The sequence below is a fragment of the Phyllobates terribilis genome, unplaced genomic scaffold (genome assembly GCF_046119375.1).
Source record: "Phyllobates terribilis strain yellow unplaced genomic scaffold, ASM4611937v1 Scaffold_3__8_contigs__length_932513732, whole genome shotgun sequence".
Lineage (NCBI taxonomy): Eukaryota > Metazoa > Chordata > Amphibia > Anura > Dendrobatidae > Phyllobates > Phyllobates terribilis.
In genome coordinates this window covers 523755823-523776039 of record NW_027362763.1, presented here as the reverse complement: position 1 = coordinate 523776039, position 20217 = coordinate 523755823, and the positions used below count along the sequence as shown (strand labels likewise).

Below are 20217 nucleotides of genomic sequence, written 5' to 3'. Positions count from 1 at the left end.
TCAGATAAAGGACTTTTAAGGACAATCTGTCCATTTCAGAAACGCATTAACCCAGTTTTACTAACCTTTGATGATTTCTTTTGTATGAAAGCACTCTTAATATTGTTATTTTAGCCATTTATATATATTCTCTCAAGCAGAAAGAAGGAAAATACTTCTATTAATAAAAGCCTCTATTGAAGTGAAATACTTCATGCAGAGTTTCACCACGAGAGGGGGTTAAAAGTACAGTAGACAAACATGAAAAAAATACAGATATTTGTGCATTCGCAGTTGTCTAAGCACTTTATTTTTGGCACACATGATTAATACTAAAGGAAACATCTTTGACACACAAATACAAGTACCCACTTGTAGCAGCATGCCCACTCCACTGTACATCAAGGCAATCATGCCCAAGGCTACTGAGAAGCCTAGTTAAGAGTCTACGACTCAAGCCATGCTTTTTGCTTCCTGAGAGGGACAAGTAGCACAAGCCCACTGATGAAGAGGATCTTGCATCTGCCTCCTCCTCCAATAATCAGAGAACACATGCTTTAGGGCTACAGAACTCAGAGTTAAGTAGTTTGTTGAATAGCAGAGAGCTGAATGAAAGTACATTTCAACCCTGTAGACTAGAAAGGATAACGTACATGAAGATGCTGGCATACATGTTTCTGCTACCTCTTTTGACTACAGCAATGAACTTGGATATGCAAAATTATCACAGTGCGGTTCTGGATTCAAAGGGAAAATATAAAATGTACTGGATGCACAAGGAAAACATAATCACTTTTCTTGTACAGGTGGAAACCCTGGGCTATGTCGGATTGGGTTTTTCTTCTAACGGAGCGATGGCATCTTCTGATATAGTTATTGGAGGCATTGAAAAGGGCAAACCCTATTTACAGGTGAGTATGCTGGCTTCAAAAAAGTAATTAAAATGTGATGGGTTGCAAGTTGGATGGTATAGTTATCAATGAAAGGAATGATTTAAGATGAGTTTATAAAAGAGTTAAATTGTGTCATTTGTTTAGTTATTAAATGTAGTTTTCGAAAATGTAGCAGACATATTAGATTTAAATAGGGTGCCTGATTTAGTAATTAAAGTCTGTTACACAGAGTGTGTATAGTAAAGTGCTGAATGAACATAGAGCAGGGACTGAGAGTGAGATCTTGGAGACCACTACAAATCAGTCTATATATTTATTTACTTATTGTACCCACTTATATAGTGCCATTAATTCCACAGAGCTTTACAGACATTATCGGCACTGTCCCCATTGGGACTCACAATCTACATACCGTATCAGTATGTCTTTGGAGTGTGGGAGGAAACCAGAGAACCCGGAGGAAACCCACGCAAACACGTGGAGAACATACAAGCTCCTTGCAGAGATTGTCCTTGGTGGGACTTAAACCCAGGGCCCCAGGGCTGCAAGGCTGCAAGGCTGCAGGGCTAAACACTGAGCCAATGTATATATATACATTCAAGAGTCAGCTGCTCAGCTTAATTGCATTCAAAATTCTAAGTAGTCTACAGGCTCAGTGTTCTATCTTCCAGGTAAAATAACAGAGAAAAATGAGGTTGCACATCCCATGCGGTCAAAAATTGTGTAAAGATACTTTATTCACCCAGATCCACAAGCCAATAAAGAAATTTAGTCTTTCAGTGTGTTTCCCAAAGATATTGGGCAATTACTTGAGATGAAAAAGTAAGTTCCTTAGTAGCAGATAACTGTCAAAAGTATAAATTGAACAATTATTGAACAAGTCTATGAAGTTATCATGTCTGTCAAAATTCAGGAGCCATGACACATAGGTGTTTCATAAATGTGGTACAGAGAAAATTGAATTAAATATATTTACTAACCCAATTTTTTCCTTTAGTTTTGAAAAATAGGAAGCATAAATTATCCACTCTCTTAGGCATTTATTTGTTATGAAAAAATCAACATGAGATTTTTCATTTTTATATATACTTTTATATTTGTATAATTTATATGTTAAATGGAATTCTTGATAATATATTGTATGCTAGATTTGAAATACGAGAGTGCTACCACCCAGCTAACTCCGTCAGTACCGTAAAGTTAAAATTGGGTATTAAAAAGTTATTCTTATTAGTATTTTCCTTTTCAGAGAGCTTCTTGATAGCGATAGTTTCAGTGTGTGCATTGAAACATGGAATTCATCTTCTAATTGTACTACTGCTACTGCCACAATGAACTCCTAAGTGGATTGAAATGTAACTAGACTATTTGGTTTTGTATTGTTGAACACATATTTCTTTTCGTTTTGGTGTTCCACGGTGGGTTGCTAATATATTTTCCTTTAACAGAGTTTAAACCAGTTACACAGCAGGTGGCATTTTGAGAATACTCACATGTTTTCCTAAACAAGGATCAGTCAAGCATATCCCCTTATTTAATGTTGAGTAGCATTTACAAAAGGACTCAGTGGTATAATAAGTGTAAGCTTAAAGTCAAGCTTTAAATAATTGTTCCCCATATTGTTTCCCACTCCACTTTCTCACTTTCCCATCTTAGAATTTTATGGTACATTTCTTTATTTTATTTGTACAATGAAACATTTGTACTATTGGGCATATTTTATTGCATTTTTAAAGAAATTATAAATTTTAATAAAAGGTTTGGTCTATTGGTACGTGATGTTTAACAAACCATTGATATGAATTTTGACACTATGGTTTTCGTGAGTTAACTACATAATGCATTGAGATGGCATATCTAATCTAGTATTTGATATTTACCAGCTTTTAAGTTTATTTTATAGCAATCCCACACCAATGCCACCCATATGGAAAAGTGACTGTCTCTTTAGTTACCAACTAACCCAGGAAATGATTTACACTGCTAACTCATGGGTGAATAAGTTCTTCCTAAATATTTTGATTCAATGGCTGCTACAAGAACTGCAAAATATGTATATTCAAGAGTATTATGGCCTCTAGGATTTATATCATATCAATAGGACATGCAACACATGTTAAATCTATAGGTATTATATCACTAAAATCCCAACCTTAGCAGAACAGAGGTTTTGTGTTATCATGATGGGAAGAATGGAGAGTTGGCCAAATTTGTATTCTCATTATAATCTATAGGAGATACAGAGACAGATGTTTAAGCACAGAGACTATAATGGAGATTCTGGCCCTGATTCATCACTTAAGTTTATTTTTAAGTCACTTTCCTTTTTTGTCTTGTGGTATTAGTTACTGGTTTTGGCCCCAAAATCATCAAAATGGCGCATGCGATTCATTAATTCGGCACAAAGTCAAAATTGGGCTTTTTTTCCTGCCTTGAACAGTTCTTATGACATTTGGTGACAAAAGTGACACATGGGCACCAAAATTTGTACAATCTGGGCCACAATATTGGTATATTCAAAAGTATATCCGAGAGAACTGGAGTGGAGTTGCGACAAATTTTGTGACTTATTAAAAAGTCTCAATTGATGAATTGGGCGAATACATCTGGAACTTTTAGATTCTGGCCACAAAACGACAAAAACAGGCAAGCACATATAAAATATACTTAAAAAGATAGAAGAATGACTTATGTGTAAACAAAAAAATTACAAAAAAACCCCACATAAAACTAGAAAAAAACAGGCACAAAGGCAGTGATGATTCAGGGCTACTATGTGCATATGTAGTTTATCCTAAACTCTGTTGCACAAACTACTTGACAATGTATGGAAGGGAATTGAATAGATGGGAATTTTTTTTGTTTTATCCCATTTCTTGATCTCAGTCCATTTTTTTCCATCATCTGTAATCTCTAGAAATTTTGTGCATGTAATTTCCGCTATTACCTTCACTATCCACTCAATTGCATAATGACACACATGTTATAGTATGATCCTTTGTTTTTATCCCTAAATTTGGTTCAGTGGACAGGGTTCTTTTTCTCGCTGTTACATGTTGCAGTTCTTTACCATCACTTCTGTATTATGCAAGCATTTCTGCAGCTAACATTTTCAGACTGCTATTAGAAGCAATGTTGTAAATACTCGCTTTAGCTATCTTTATACAGTACAGACCAAAAGTTTGGATACACCTTCTCATTTAAAGATTTTTCTGTATTTTCTTGACTATGAAAATTGTATATTCACACTGAAGGCATCAAAACTATGAAATAACACATGTGGAGTTATATACTTAACAAAAAAGTGTGAAACAACTGAAAATATGTCTTATTTTCTAGGTTCTTCAAAGTAGCCACCTTTTGCTTTGATGACTGCTTTGCACACTCTTGGCATTCTCTTCATGAGCTTCACGAGGTAGTCACCGGAAATGGTCTTCCAACAATCTTGAAGGAGTTCCCAGAGATGCTTAGCACTTGTTGGCCCTTTTGCCTTCACTCTGCGGTCCAGCTCACCCCAAACCATCTTGATTGGGTTCAAGTCTGGTGACTGTGAAGACCAGGTCATCTGGCGTAGCACCCCATCACTCTCATTCTTGGTCAAAATGCCCTTAAACAGCCTGGATGTGTGTTTGGGGTCATTGTCCTGTTGAAAAATAAATGATGGTCCAACTAAACGCAAGCCGGATAGAATAGCATGCCGCTGCAAGATGCTGTGGTAGCCATGCTGGTTGTAACGGGTCTGGGAGGCGGAACCTCTGAGCTACTATACAAGGGGGCGGTCCTTGTAAGGGAGCGGGTGGCGACCAGGCAGGCAGTCACAGCAGGTGACCGGGACAGTCTCTGGAAGAACGGGCAGGAGATCCCGACAAGTGACTGGGGCAGTCTCTGGGTGAACGGGCAGATGGTCACGGCAAGTGACCGGGACAGTCTCTGGAAGAACGGGCAGGAGATCACGGCAAGTGACTGGGGCAGTCTCTGGGTGAACGGGCAGATGGTCACGGCAAGTGATCGGGACAGTCTCCGGAAGAACGGGCAGATGATCACGGCAAGTGACCGGGGCAGTCTCTGGGTAAAAGGTTGGTACGACCTGTGGCGGCTGATGGTAGACTTGAGCTCCCAGGTGAGCAGGCGAGAGTCTCTGGATAAACGGGTGGTCACAGCATGTGACGGCGGAGCCTCCAGGAAGACCAACAGACAGGCGGCAGATGAGCGCTCCCAGATGAGCGGGCGAGAGTCTCTGGATAAGCGGGTGGTCACAGCACGTGACGGCAGAGCCTCCAGGTAGGCTAACGGACAGGCAGCAGATGAGCGCTCCCAGGTGAGCGGACAGGAGTCACTGGACAGGCAGGTGGTCACAGCACGTGACGGCGGAGCCTCCAGGTAGGCTAGCAGACAGGTAGCAGATGTGCGCTCCCAGGTGAGCGGGCAAGCTGGTCCATAGACAGACTGACAGGAGTTGGAAGGCAGACCGTCGGACCTCAGGCAAGCAGGCAGGTAGCTGAAGTGCGCTCCCAGGTGAGCGGGCAAGCTGGTCCTTAGACAGACTGACAGGAGTTGTAAGGCAGACCGTCGGACCTCAGGCTAGCAGGCAGGTAGCGGAATATCAGGCAGGAATAAGACAGCAAGCTGGCAGGAACCTGGCAGGTATCTGGCAGGTAACTGGCAACGGGACCTGAGGGCTGAAGCAGAGTAGTGAACAGTGCAACAACATTGCTCGGGCACCTCCATTTTGGAGGAGGTGCCTTATATATGGTGAAGTCCTCCGGCCATTTGCCGGGGACTCCTTAGGATGGCGCGCGCGGCCCCTTTAAGAGGGAGGGAGAGCGCGCGCGCCCTAAGCACAATGGCCGGGAAGGAGCGCGCGCTGCCAGCAGAGCGGGAGGAGGACGCCGGGCACGGAGCAGGGAGGTGAGGGGAACAGCCTCCCTGCCTAGCAGAGGGCAGGGACGCCGGCGCTACAGTACCCCCCCCTTTAGGCCCCCCCTTTTTTAGGCCAGACAGAAATTTAGCAAGGATAAGAGGGGCATGGATGTTCTCCCGGGGCTCCCACATTCTCTCCTCAGGACCAAACCCCTTCCAATCTACTAGAAAAAAGGTCTTTCCTCTTACCCTTTTGGTGGCAAGAATGTTCTCTACCTCAAACTCGCCCTCAGCAGAAACCGGAGCAGGAGGCGTACCTGTAGACTTGGAAAAAGAGTTAAGTACCACAGGTTTGAGGAGAGATACATGGAAGGAGTTAGGGATCCATAAGTTGGCCGGGAGTTTCAATTTATAGGCCACCGGGTTGATCTGACTGATGACCTCCAGGGGGCCGATGAACCGAGGCCCTAACTTGTAAGAAGGTATCTTGAGTCGGACATATTTAGATGAGAGCCAGACTTTATCTCCGGGACGAAATTGTGGAGGATCCAGGCGTTTTTTGTCAGCGTGTCTTTTCATCCGTTCGGACGACTGAAGGAGTGCGGATCGGGTACTCTCCCAAATGGAGGAAAATTTGCTAACGAGAGATTCCGCAGCCGGGTTGTCCACAGAGGTGGAGACAGGAAAAGGAATCCGAGGATGCTGACCGAAGACTACAAAAAACGGGGATTTGGAGGAGGATTCGCTGTCGTGATTGTTATAAGAGAACTCGGCCCATGGTAGGAGATCCACCCAGTCAGGATGATGGGCATTAACGAAGTGCCGGAGGTAACTGGTCAGGTTCTGATTGATCCGCTCCACTTGACCATTGGACTGTGGGTGGTAAGCGGAAGAGAAGTCCAGGGTGACATCTAGCAGTTTACAAGTGGCTCTCCAGAAGCGTGAGGTGAACTGTACCCCACGATCCGACACGATGTGGAGGGGCAGGCCATGAAGACGAAAGATGTGATGAATAAAGTCTTTAGCTAGCTCGGGTGCAGACGGGAGGCCTGGCAGGGGAACGAAATGAGCCATCTTGGAGAAGCGGTCAGCGACCACCCAAATGACCGTACAACCGGCAGAGACTGGGAGGTCTGTTATAAAGTCCATTGCTATATGCTGCCAGGGGGCAGCAGGTACTGGGAGCGGAAGGAGGCGACCGGCTGGCAGATGTCTCGGAACCTTGTTGCGGGCGCAGGACACACAGGCAGAAACAAAGTCTATTACGTCCTTGTGCAGGGTAGGCCACCAGTAGTGCCGGGTAATAAGCTGGAGGGTCTTTTTCTGACCGGCATGGCCAGCTAGTTTAGACGAGTGACCCCAGTGAAGGATCTTCTCCCGATCAGGTACTGATACGAACGTCTTTCCGGGAGGGAGACGATTTAGACTCACGGGAGCCACCTGCATTACTCTGGCGGGATCGATGATGTGTTTCGGATCTTCCTCGAGATCAGACACCAGAAAGGATCGAGACAAGGCGTCCGCCTTGACGTTTTTGTCAGCCGGGCGAAAATGAAGAACAAAATCAAAGCGACCAAAAAACAAGGACCACCGGGCTTGGCGCGGGTTAAGTCTCTGGGCATGCTGGAGGTAAGCCAAGTTGTTATGGTCAGTGTAAATTATTACTGGGTGAAGAGCCCCCTCGAGCAGGTAACGCCACTCTTCCAATGCCAGTTTGATGGCCAATAACTCTCGGTCTCCTATGGAATAATTGCGCTCTGAGGAGGAGAAGAGTTTAGAGAAGAAGCCGCAAGTTACCATCCTCCCGGAAGATGATTTTTGAGTAAGTACCGCTCCGGCTCCAGGGGAGGAGGCGTCAACTTCCAGGAAGAACTGCTTGTTGCCGTCCGGGCGATGCAGCACCGGGGCGGAAGAGAAGGCCTGTTTTAAGGAAAGAAAGGCCTCCTCTGCTTCGGGCGGCCACTCTTTGGGATTAGTACCCTTACGGGTGAGCGCGGAAATTGGGGCAGTCCGGGAAGAGAAGTGTGGTATGAAGAGGCGGTAGTAGTTGGCGAAGCCCAGGAACCGCTGAATGGCCTTCAACCCCTCCGGTCGAGGCCATTTCTCGATGGCAGACAGTTTCTCTGGATCCATTCGTAGGCCGGTCTGAGAAATAATGTAGCCCAAAAACGGAAGCGAGGTCTGCTCAAAGAGGCACTTCTCGTATTTAGCGAAGAGGTGATTCTGCCTGAGCCTGAGCAGGACCTGACGAACGTCCCTCCGGTGAGTCTGGAGATCCAGAGAGAAGACCAAGATGTCGTCCAGGTACACCACTACGCAGGAGTAGAGAAGGTCCCGGAAGATGTCATTGACCATCTCTTGAAAGATGGCAGGAGCATTACAGAGACCAAAGGGCATTACCAGATATTCATAGTGGCCGTCCCGGGTGTTGAATGCCGTCTTCCATTCATCCCCCTGACGGATACGAACCAGGTTGTACGCCCCACGGAGGTCCAGTTTGGTGAATATTCTAGCCCCTCTCAGACGATCAAATAACTCCGGAATGAGCGGAAGGGGGTACTTATTCTTCACCGTGATCTGGTTAAGGCCTCTATAGTCTATACAGGGACGGAGAGAGCCGTCCTTCTTTTTTACGAAGAAGAAGCCTGCTCCCACTGGGGAGGTAGATTTCCGGATGAATCCCCTGGCCAGATTCTCCTCAATATATTCGGACATCGACCGGGTCTCAGCAGCGGATAATGGATAAATACGCCCACGGGGAGGAGTAGTACCGGGTAACAAGTCGATAGGGCAGTCGTATGGTCTATGAGGGGGTAGTGTCTCTGCTTCCTTTTTATTAAAGACATCAGCATAAGACCAATAAGGAATCGGAAGTCCAGGTAGATTAGCTGGGGTAGGAGAAGGACGGACGGGATGGACGGGAACCAGACAGGTCTTATGGCAGTCCTGTCCCCAGCGAAGGACTTCTCCGGTCTGCCAGTCAAGCACGGGTGCATGTCTCTGGAGCCAAGGTAGACCTAGCAGGAGGGCGTGAGAGAGTCCAGGCAGAACATGAAAGGAGATACTCTCAGAATGCAGCATTCCCACCTGCAGAGTAATGGATTCGGTGATGAGTTGGATGGGGCGTGGTAAGAGACCCCCATCCACGGCAGCAACAGACAAGGGTACAGCCAGAGGTTTGGTGGGGATGCGGTATTTCTCTACCAGGGACTGTGAAATAAGATTCCCGGCTGCTCCAGAGTCCAGTTGGGCTAGTTCGAAATAACGGTTCTCCCCGCAGACGATTGAAACTGACAGCAGCAGAGATGGAGAGGATTTATTCTTGTCTAGGTCGACCTCTCTGAGCGAACCTAGACACAGGCGTTTCCCGACCTCTCTGGGCAGGCACGGATCCGGTGCTCCTTACTGCCACAGTAGAAGCAGCTCCCCTCGGCACGGCGTAAGTCCTGACGGGTTTTGACCATCTTGGTCTGGTCGACCTGCATAGGCTCAGGAGAGTGTACCTGGGGAGAGACGGAGGGAGTGACGGGTTTCTGAAAAGTAGGAGCTAGACGTGGAAACCTCCTCTCACGGGTGACCTCTTTGGCACGCTCCTGGAACCGTAGGTCAATCCGGGTGGCAAGAGTTATTAGGTCATCGAGAGTGGTAGGAACGTCCCGACTGGCAAGTTCATCTTTAATACGGCCAGACAGACCCTCCCAGAAGACGGATACCAGAGCGTCGTTATCCCAGGCCAGCTCCGAGGCAAGGGTACGGAACCGTATGGCATATTGGCCCACGGTGAGACTTCCCTGATGGAGGCGTAGCAGAGATGATGCGGATGAGGTCTTCCGTCCGGGTTCATCGAAGACTTTCCGGAAAGCCGTGAGGAAGGTGGGCAAGTCGGACACCAGGGGGTCTCCTCTCTCCCATAGAGGATTTAGCCAGGCCAGGGCCTCCCCGGTGAGATGGGACATGATGAAGGCAATTTTGGCCCGGTCAGAGTTAAACTGGTGGGACAATAGTTCAAAGTTCAGGGTGCACTGATTAATGAAGCCCCGAGCCTGGGCGGAGTCGCCTCCGAAGCGAGGAGGTGCAGAAAGCCGGGGTCCGGGGTAGGATACCATGGAATTGGTGGGCAGCGGAGCTGCCGGGTTGCGAGTCATGGCACTGGCGGTGGTTGCTGGTGGAGCAGTCAGAGTGTCCAGGCGAGAATTGACATTCCGCAGGTGACCCAGGATGGACTCCTGTTGGGACCTCTGACGGGACAGTTTATGACAGAGGTCCGAGAGCGAGGGAGCTTGGGTGCCACCGGGTTCCATGGCCCGAGCAAACTGTAACGGGTCTGGGAGGCGGAACCTCTGAGCTACTATACAAGGGGGCGGTCCTTGTAAGGGAGCGGGTGGCGACCAGGCAGGCAGTCACAGCAGGTGACCGGGACAGTCTCTGGAAGAACGGGCAGGAGATCACGACAAGTGACTGGGGCAGTCTCTGGGTGAACGGGCAGATGGTCACGGCAAGTGACCGGGACAGTCTCTGGAAGAACGGGCAGGAGATCACGGCAAGTGACTGGGGCAGTCTCTGGGTGAACGGGCAGATGGTCACGGCAAGTGATCGGGACAGTCTCCGGAAGAACGGGCAGATGATCACGGCAAGTGACCGGGGCAGTCTCTGGGTAAAGGGTTGGTACGACCTGTGGCGGCTGATGGTAGACTTGAGCTCCCAGGTGAGCAGGCGAGAGTTTCTGGATAAACGGGTGGTCACAGCATGTGACGGCGGAGCCTCCAGGAAGACCAACAGACAGGCGGCAGATGAGCGCTCCCAGATGAGCGGGCGAGAGTCTCTGGATAAGCGGGTGGTCACAGCACGTGACGGCAGAGCCTCCAGGTAGGCTAGCAGACAGGTAGCAGATGTGCGCTCCCAGGTGAGCGGGCAAGCTGGTCCATAGACAGACTGACAGGAGTTGGAAGGCAGACCGTCGGACCTCAGGCAAGCAGGCAGGTAGCTGAAGTGCGCTCCCAGGTGAGCGGGCAAGCTGGTCCTTAGACAGACTGACAGGAGTTGTAAGGCAGACCGTCGGACCTCAGGCTAGCAGGCAGGTAGCGGAATATCAGGCAGGAATAAGACAGCAAGCTGGCAGGAATCTGGCAGGTATCTGGCAGGTAACTGGCAACGGGACCTGAGGGCTGAAGCAGAGTAGTGAACAGTGCAACAACATTGCTCGGGCACCTCCATTTTGGAGGAGGTGCCTTATATATGGTGAAGTCCTCCGGCCATTGGCCGAGGACTCCTTAGGATGGCGCGCGGCCCCTTTAAGAGGGAGGGAGAGCGCGCGCGCGCGCCCTAAGCACAATGGCCGGGAAGGAGCGCGCGCTGCCAGCAGAGAGGGAGGAGGACGCCGGGCACGGAGCAGGGAGGTGAGGGGAACAGCGTCCCTGCCTAGCAGAGGGCAGGGACGCCGGCGCTACACTGGTTCAGTATGCCTTCAATTTTGAATAAATCCCCAACAGTGTCACCAGCAAAGCACCCCCACACCATCACACCTCCTCTTCCATGCTTCACGGTGGGAACCAGGCATGTAGAGTTCATCCGTTCACCTTTTCTGCGTCGCGCAAAGACACGGTGGTTGGAACCAAAGATCTCAAATTTGGACTCATCAGACCAAAGCACAGATTTCCACTGGTCTAATGTCCATTCCTTGTGTTCTTTAGCCCAAACAAGTCTCTTCTGCTTGTTGCCTGTCCTTAGCAGTGGTTTCCTAGCAGCTATTTTACTATGAATGCCTGCTGCACAAAGTCTCCTCTTAACAGTTGTTGAAGAGATATGTCTGCTGCTAGAACTCTGTGTGGCACTGACCTGGTCTCTTATCTGAGCTGCGGTTAACCTGCGATTTCTGAGGCTGGTGACTCGAATAAACTTATCCTCAGAAGCAGAGGTGACTCTTGGTCTTCCTTTCCTGGGACGGTCCTCATATGAGCCAGTTTCTTTGTAGCGCTTGATGGTTTTTGCAACTGCACTTGGGGACACTTTCAAAGTTTTCCCAATTTTTCGGACTGACTGACCTTAATTTCTTAAAAGTAATGATGGCCACTCGTTTTTCTTTACTTAGCTGCTTTTTTCTTGCCATAATACAAATTCTAACAGTTTATTCAGTAGGATTATCAGCTGTGTATCCACCAGACTTCTGCACAACACAACTGATGATCCCAACCCCATTTATAAGGCAAGGAATCCCACTTATTAAACCTGACAGGGCACACATGTGAAGTGAAAACCATTTCTGGTGACTACCTCTTGAAGCTCATCAAGAGAATGCAAAGAGTGTGCAAAGCAGTCATCAAAGCAAAAGGTGGCTACTTTGAAGAGCCTAGAATATAATACATATTTTCAGTTGTTTTACACTTTTTGTTAAGTATATAATTCCACATGTGTTAATTCATAGTTTTGATGACTTCAGTGTGAATGTGCAATTCTCATAGTCATGAAAATACCGAAAAATCTTTAAATGAGAATGTGTTGTGTCCAAACTTTTGGTGTGTACTGTTTGTGCGCATCTTATAAAAGGGAAATAGAATGGACAAAAGGAATGGACAAAATTATTTTTGTTAAGTTAAGCAGTCATTAGTAGTGTTGAGCGAGCATGCTTGACACTGCTCGATACTCGCCCGAGCATCTCACTACTCGGGATGTTCGACGAGCACCGAGCATTTCCGGGTTACTCAGGCGGGAGCTCAGGTCTCCGCCCTGCACATTTGGGGCTCTTTACAGAGCCAATGAACATGCAGGGATTGCCAGCCAGTCACTGTAATTGCCACACAGCGTCACCTCGAGTATTTAAAACCGGGCGCCGCCATCTTGGACACAGTCGCCCAGGATCAGACAGTGTAGGGAGAGTGCTGCTGAGTTAGGGAGAGATATATAGTGCGAAATAGGTAGTGTAGGGTCTCTAAAGCTTGCCAAATCAAACAAACAGTCCTTCTCAGGACTAATATCCATCCCAGATATCAGGCAGGCAGGCAGGCTGTATAGGGGATGCAGTGGTTATACCAACAAACACTGCATTACAGTCCTGTGTGCTCCTGCTGGTCAAATTGCTAGACTTATCCCCATGGGGCCAGGAAAAATCCTTTTTTTTTCATCTAAATCAGTATTTTTTTTTTCCTCAGTCAGACTGTACAAATACGTGTCTTATTAACCTTTTGGTATTCCCCCCCACGCACCCCCAAAAAATTGAGTATGTCTGTGACTGTTCAGACACACATATATCTGTTTAAAAGATTCTGGTGTAGGCCAGATAACTAGAGCTTTGGTTTTGCAGTTCCACGGTTCAAATCTCTGTATTATCCAGCTTTTGGCCTTTTTTCCGTAAAAAAAAACAGTAATAGTGTCTCGCTGACTGTTCAGACACAAATATTTCTGTTTAAAAGATTCTGGTGTAGGCCAGATAATTAGAACTTTGGTTTTGTAGTTCCACGGTTCAAATCTCAGTATTATCCAGCTTTTGGCCTTTTTTCCGTAAAAAAAAAGCAGTAATAGTGTCTCGCTGACTGTTCAGAAACAAATATATCTGTTTAAAAGAGTCTGGTGTAGGCCACATAACTATAACTGTGGTTTTGCAGTTCCACAGTTCAAATCTCTGTATTATCCAGCTTTTGGCCTTTTTTCCGTAAAATAAAAACAGTAATAGTGTCTCCGTGACTGTTCAGACACAAATATATCTGTTAAAAAGATTCTGGTGTAGGCCAGAGAATTAGAACTTTGGTTTTGCAGTTCCACGGTTCAAATCTCAGTATTATCCAGCTTTTGGCCTTTTTTCCAAAAAAAAACCATTAATAGTGTCTCCATGACTGTTCAGACACAAATAGATCTGTTTAAAAGATTCTGGTGTAGACCAGAGAAATAGAACTGTGGTTTTCCTCTTCCACGGTTCTAATCTCCTTTTTATTACACTTTTTCCATTGATAGTGCGAGTGTAAGCTATTTTATTTCATTTACAATGGGAAAGGCGCATGGCAAGGGACGTGGAACTGGATGTTCTGGTGATGGTGCGTGTAGAGGACGGGGCCGTGGCCAAGGTGAAAATGTGCCACAACCAACAGCCACATCTTCTCGCTCCCACTTTTTGATCGAATTATTAGGGAAGCACACTACAACACCAGTATTGCGAACTGATCAGTGTTAACAGGTTATTAATTGGATAGCAGATAATACTTCCAGTTACCTGGGCACCACCACCTCCGGTCTGTCTTCCACACGGTCAAGTTTTAGCAGCCATGAGTCTCGACGGCATACTCCTCCTCACCCTGATGCTCCTTCCTCCCACCATGCCGAGTGTCGTCAGACAGCAACTGATCCCACAGTTGGACACTCTGAAGAGCTGTTCACTGGTCCAATTCCAAATTTGTGCCCCTCGCCTGCTCCACTTGAAGTGGTGGAAGAGGAGATCCCATGTAGCAATGCCCAAATATTTGAACAGCCACGGCCACAGGAAGTTGACGCTGGCAATTTGTCACAAGAGGTGGACGATGACGAGACACAATTGCCACGAAGTGAGGAGGAGGATCGTGGTGCGCAAGTGGAAGAGGAGGAGGTGGTGGATGATCTAGTAAATGACCCAACGTGGCCGGAGGACATGCAAAGCGAGGCCAGCAGAACACAGGGGGAGGGAGGCAGAGTACCCCAACAGGCAGGAAGAAGCAGTGTGGTGGCATAGAAGGCGGGCAACAGTTCCCCATAACACCAACACGAGGGACGTTGCCAGTACAACCGGTAGGTCTTCCAGAGTCTGGAATTTTTTTTAAGACTCTGCTGATAACTCCAAAAAGGCCAGCATCAGCAGGGGTGACAAAACTACCTGCCTGACCACCACCAGCATGATCAGGCACATGTCAGCAAAGCTCCCAACTTTGTGGGGCGAACCCCAGGGTCCACGACCAGTGACAGCAGGTGTCACCACTGCTTCTTCCGCTGTTGTGCGTGTAAGAGAACCCCCTATTGTGCTTGCAAGGCAATCCCCTGTCCATACTGCATGCAAAGACACCCCCCCTCTCAGTCTTCACTTGTTATGGCAGTTTCTCAAGAAACAGCATTAACGTCCACGTTCACGTCCCACCGCAGCGTTCAATTGTCCATATCCCAGAGCTTTGAACGAAAGCGCAAATTCGCAGCCAACGCCCCACAGGCCACAGTCCTAAATTTGCACATTTCACGACTGCTTGCGTTGGAAATGCTGTCTTTTAGGCTGGTGGAGACGGAATCCTTCCGCAACCTTATGGCGGTTGCCGTCCATCGGTACTCTGTCCCCAGCCGACACTATTTTGCCCGGTGTGACATCCCCGCACTACACAAGCACGTGTCCCAAAACATCTGCCGTGCCCTCAACAACGCCGTTATTGGGAGAGTCCACCTGACAACGGACACGTGGTTAGTGCTTGTGGCCAGGGACGGTACACTGGGTAAACATAGTGGAAGCCGGGACCCAGTCGGACCTTGGGACGGCGCACATCCTCTCAACACCGAGGATTGCGGGCCCTATGTCAGTCAGAGTTGACCCACAGTGTACAGCTCCTGCGCATCCTCCTCCTCCTCATGGTCAGCCTCCATCTCAGATATCACCACATCAGTTACAAGCTGGAAGCACTGCAGTACTGCCTCAGCCAAGCGGCAACAGGCTGTGCTGAAACTCATAAGCTTAGGTGATAAACCTCACACTGCTTGTGAGTTGTGGACAGCTGTGAAAGAGCAGTCAGATCTGTGACTGAGACCGCTGAACTTACATCCAGGCATGGTCGTATGTGACAATGGCCGTAACCTGGTGGCGGCTCTGAGGCGAGGAGAGATCACACACGTACCATGCCTGGTTCATGAGCTTAATCTCGTGGTTCAGTGGTTTCTTAAATTGTACCCGAGTTGCCAGATCTGCTCGTCACAGTACGCCACCTGTCAGCTCATTTTCGGAAGTCGGCTACAACTTCCGCCGCCCTTGCTGTGTTGCAGCAGCGTTTGCAGCTTCCGGCACACCGACTGGTGTGTTATGTCCCCACACATTGGAACTCTATTCTTTACATGTTGCAAAGGATTTGTGAGCAGAAGAGAGCAGTTGTGGAGTACCAGCTGCAGCAAGGCCGTCGATATTCAGGTCAGACTCCACACATAAGACCTCAGGAGTGGACTTGGATGTCTGACATATGTACCATCCTGACAAACTTTGATGAGTCCACCAAGATGGTGAGTGGCGATGACGCCATCATTAGCATCAGCATCCCACTTCTCTGTCTTTTGCAACGCTCTCTGCAGAGAATTAAAGAGGAGGCATTGCAACCAGAGTATGATGAGATGGATCAAGAAGCTGTAATGGGCGATTACACACAGCCCAGCCTCATCTCATCCTAATGTGCATTGGGGGACAATGAGGGAGAGGAGGAGGAGGAGGAGGAGGAAGAACAGGAGCTGGTATCATGCGCTGTAGACGGTAGTACCTGTACAACTGTCATACCGTCGGTTCAGCGTGGGTGGCCTGAGTACAGGGGGGAGGAGGAGGAGGAGAGCATGGTCAGTCGTCATCTTGGTGAGGACACGGAAGTCTGCCTGTTACCAGTCTGGTACGCATGGCTGACTTTAACCGTTACCCTCGCATTATCAAAATGTTGGGTGACAGTCATTACTGGTTGGTGACACTTTTAGACCCCCGCTACAAGGAGAACTTTCACTCTCTTTTTCCTGAGAGGTCTACAAAAATTGGGCAGTACCAGAAGGCCCTTGCTGCAGAACTGTTAAAAAAATTCCCATCTGAACACTCTAGCGGCAGAGGTCACAGTTCGTTGCCCAACCAATGCGTACAGGCGAGAGAGATGCAACTCCAATCCAGCAGAGGCAGGGGAACACTGTCAACGTTCTGAGACAGTTTTCGGAAACCCACCCAGCTTACAGGCCCTGAGGCGCGGGGTAGTCTCACAAGGAGTGGAAAGTTTCAAAAGATTGTGAGGGAGTACCTTGCCGACCGTACCAGCATCCTCAGTGATTCCTCTGTGCCTTTTAATTATTGGGTATCCAAGCTGGACGCTTGGAATGAACTCGCTCTGTATGCCTTGAAGGTCCTGGCCTGCCCTGCCGCTAGCGTGTTATCGGAGCGTGATTTTAGTGCCGCTGTGGGAATTATAACTAATAAGCACACTCGCCTGTCAACTGACAATGCTGGCAAGCTGACCCTTATCAAAATGAACAAGGGCTGGATTGGGCCAGACTTCTCATCACCACTAAATGACAGCAGAGTAACATAAAGTCAAATCCACTGTGTTATTTCGGGAGGTGTATTCCCATGCACCGCTTCACACCCACACATGTGTATACGCTTCCTCATTTCAGCTGTATTTTGCTCTTCTCCTTATCCTCAGCCTCCACCACCACTATACCACCAGGGTGACCATGGTCCGTGTTGCTAGTATTGCAAGTTCCTCCGTCCTAATTTTTGGCAGCTTGGAAGGCATAGGCAAAGACTATGGAAGACCCACTCCCCAATAATGGGAATAATGTTTTTAATATGCTGTACTGCATGGCTCTTGTTTGCCAGCATTGCAAGTTCCTCCGTCCTAATTTTTTGGCAGCATTTGCATGGAAGGCATAGGCAAAGACTATGGGAGACCCACTCCCCAATAATGGGAATAATGTTTTTAATATGCTGTACTGCATGGCTCTTGTTTGCCAGCATTGCAAGTTCCTCCGTCCTAATTTTTGGCAGCTTTTGCTTGGATGGCATAGGCAAAGACTATGGGAGACCCACTCCCCAAAATTGTAAGGGGCATGAAAACCGTCTTGTTAAAGCACTCAGAGCTCCACAGTTCTTACAAGGGGCATTAAAACCGTCTTGTTAAGCTACTTTGACCTCCACCACTCTTCCAAGGGGCATTAAAACTGTCTTGTTAAGCTACTGTGACCTCCACGCCTCTTTCAATGGGCATTAAAACAGTCTTGCTAAGCTATTGTGACCTCCACGTCTCTTCCAAGGGGCATTAAAACCGTCTTGTTAAGCTACTGTGACCTCCACCACTCTTCCAAGGGGCATTAAAACCGTCTTGTTAAACCACTCTGAACTCCACAGCTCTTCCAAGGGGCATTAAAAATGTCTTGTTAAGCTACTGTGACCTCCACCACTCTTCCAAGGGGTAACATCCCTGGCGGTGTGCTTGCATGATGCACCACCTCCCACCATGCAAGACCGCAATCTTACCTGTCAGTCCATGCTGCACTGTTTGCTCCAGTACCTGCTGTGTCCATGCCTCTTGTCTGATTGCTTAGGGCGTCGGCGCGGCTTTTGGCTTGTTTCATTTAGCTACTGTGTGAACAGTCCTAATCCGTCCCCAGCCTATTGCTGTGAGTCACTGGATACTTTAACCCCCTCCATCCAGTAGGAGGGGCCTGAGCAGCACTTTCCATCTGTTTGCTCCTTGCAACTGAGTTGCCAGGTCCTGTCCTGTATCTAGTCTGTTTCCGCCACCCTGGGGGCTTTATACCCAGGCCTGTTACCTGTACCTGTGACTTCTAGTCAGTTTCTGCCACCCTGGGGGCTGAGTTCCCAGGCTCGTTCCTGTATCTTGTTCCTGGTTCAGGCCCTGTATGAACAGTGTCCTAGTCCGTTACTTGTTTGTCTCTATGTCTGTATATTCTCTTTTTCCTGCAGTATCTGAACCTACACCTATCTCCAACTCATTGTCTCTGTACTTCTGTTTGTGAGTTTTGTGTCCACTCGCTACTTCATTGCAAGTACCTTGTGTGTATCTGGTTCTGCTCGTTCTGTTTCCCTGCCTTTGTTTAACTCCTGTGTTCCAGCTGTCTTCTTGTGTTTTCCAGTCTGTTCCATGTGAACTCTGTCCTGTCTAACGCATCTGCGGGTTTTGCTTTGCTCTGCTTGCTCACCGCACCTGCGGGTTTTGCTCTGCTTTGCTTGTTCACCGCATCTACGGGTTTTGCTCTGCTTTGCTTGTTCACCGCATCGGCGGGTTTTGCTCTGCTTTGCTTGTTCACCGCATCTGCGGGTTTTGCTCTGCTTTGCTTGTTCACCACATCTGCGGGTTTTGCTCTGCTTTGTTTGTTCACCGCATCTGTGGTCTTGCTCTGCTTTGCTTGTTCACCGCATCTGAGGTTTTGCTCTGCTTTGCTTGTTTACCACATCTGCGGGTTTTGCTCTGCTTTGCTTGTTCACCGCATCTGTGGGTTTTGCTCTGCTTTGCTTGTTCACCACAACTGCGGGTTTTGCTCTGCTTTGCTTGTTCACCACATCTGCGGTTTTGCTCTGCTTTGCTTGTCTACCGCACCTGCGGCTCTGTTCCTGTATCCCAGTCGGTACTAGTCCCTATCCTGCCTACGTTCCTACTTGCCAGTACCCGCCTGTCTGCATGCCAGCTGTGCCTGCCAGTGCCCACCTGTCTGCATACCAGCCGTGCCTGTCAATATCCACCTGTCTGCATACCAGCCGTCCCTGCCAGTACCCACCAGTCAATATGACATATGCCAGTTTAACCTGCCTGTTCCTGCATTCCCCAGTCTGGGTCAACAGCTGTGACCGGGGTCTGACCTGGAGTAGCACCTGGTCCCTCTGCTCGGTTCCTCCCTGGTTCACGGAGTCGACTGAGCCGCCGTGCGACCTTGGTCGGATCGGGTTGATACTTAGTTATGCCCCTCCAGGCACTCCTCGGTTTATGGTACTGTGGGATCACTAATCACGCTCACGCCAGTCAGTCAGTCCGGGCGTGAGCGTAAGAGCTTGCTCGGGCCATGGTTCCCACTGAGCCCCACGGCCATTCGCTCTCAGAGACATTTGAATCCTTGTCTGGCGAATAAGTGCACCAAGGAAATTTTTTTTCGCAAGCTGAGGCCCAGGCGATTTACACACCAGCCTGTACCTGTGACTTCTAGTCAGCTTCTGCCACCCTGGGGGCTGAGTGGGTCTCCCCTACGGTTATTGCCTATGCAGCGAATGCAAGGGCTGCCAAAAAATTGGATGCACTCCAATGCCCCTTGGAAGAGATGTAGATATGGTGATATGGTAGATATGGTGGTGGAGGATGAGGAGAAGGAGGCGGAAAAGAGCAAATAGACAAAATCAGGAGGCGCATACCCAATAGACCTCCCAAAAAAAAGACACTGGATTTGAGTTTATGCTATGATGCTATCATTTGGTGGTGTTGAGAAGTCTGGCCCAATCCAGCCCTTGTTCATTTTTATAAGAGTCAGCCTGTCAGCATTTTCAGTTGACAGGTGAATGCGCCTATTAGTTATAATTCCCCCTGTGGCACTAAAAACCCACTCTGACAAAATGCTAGCGGCAAGGCAGGCCAAGACCTGCAAGGCGTAGAGAGCCAAATCCTGCTACGCGTCCAGCTTTGATACCCAATAATTATAAGGCACAGAGGAATCACAGAGATCATGGGAAGGTCGGCAATGTACTCCTTCAGCTTCTTCCCAAACTTTCCCCTCCTTATGAGACTACCCTATGCATCAGGGCTTGTGC

At 48.2% G+C, this 20217-nt stretch overlaps 1 protein-coding gene across 4 annotated transcripts in view; it reads left to right on the top strand.

Annotated features, from left to right (window-relative positions):
- The first annotated feature begins 309 nt into the window (after nt 1-309).
- MOXD1 (monooxygenase DBH like 1) overlaps nt 310-20217 on the top strand; it is a 443141-nt gene continuing 423233 nt past the window's right edge. For 2 of the 4 annotated variants that reach the window (XM_073673215.1, XM_073673216.1), the window contains exon 1: nt 312-890. In XM_073673215.1, coding sequence (XP_073529316.1) covers nt 633-890 — 258 coding nt within the window. In that variant the 5' untranslated portion in view covers nt 312-632. Of the gene's footprint in view, nt 891-20217 lie in introns of all 4 variants that reach the window. The other 2 variants (XM_073673217.1, XM_073673218.1) reach the window with 2 other exon arrangements.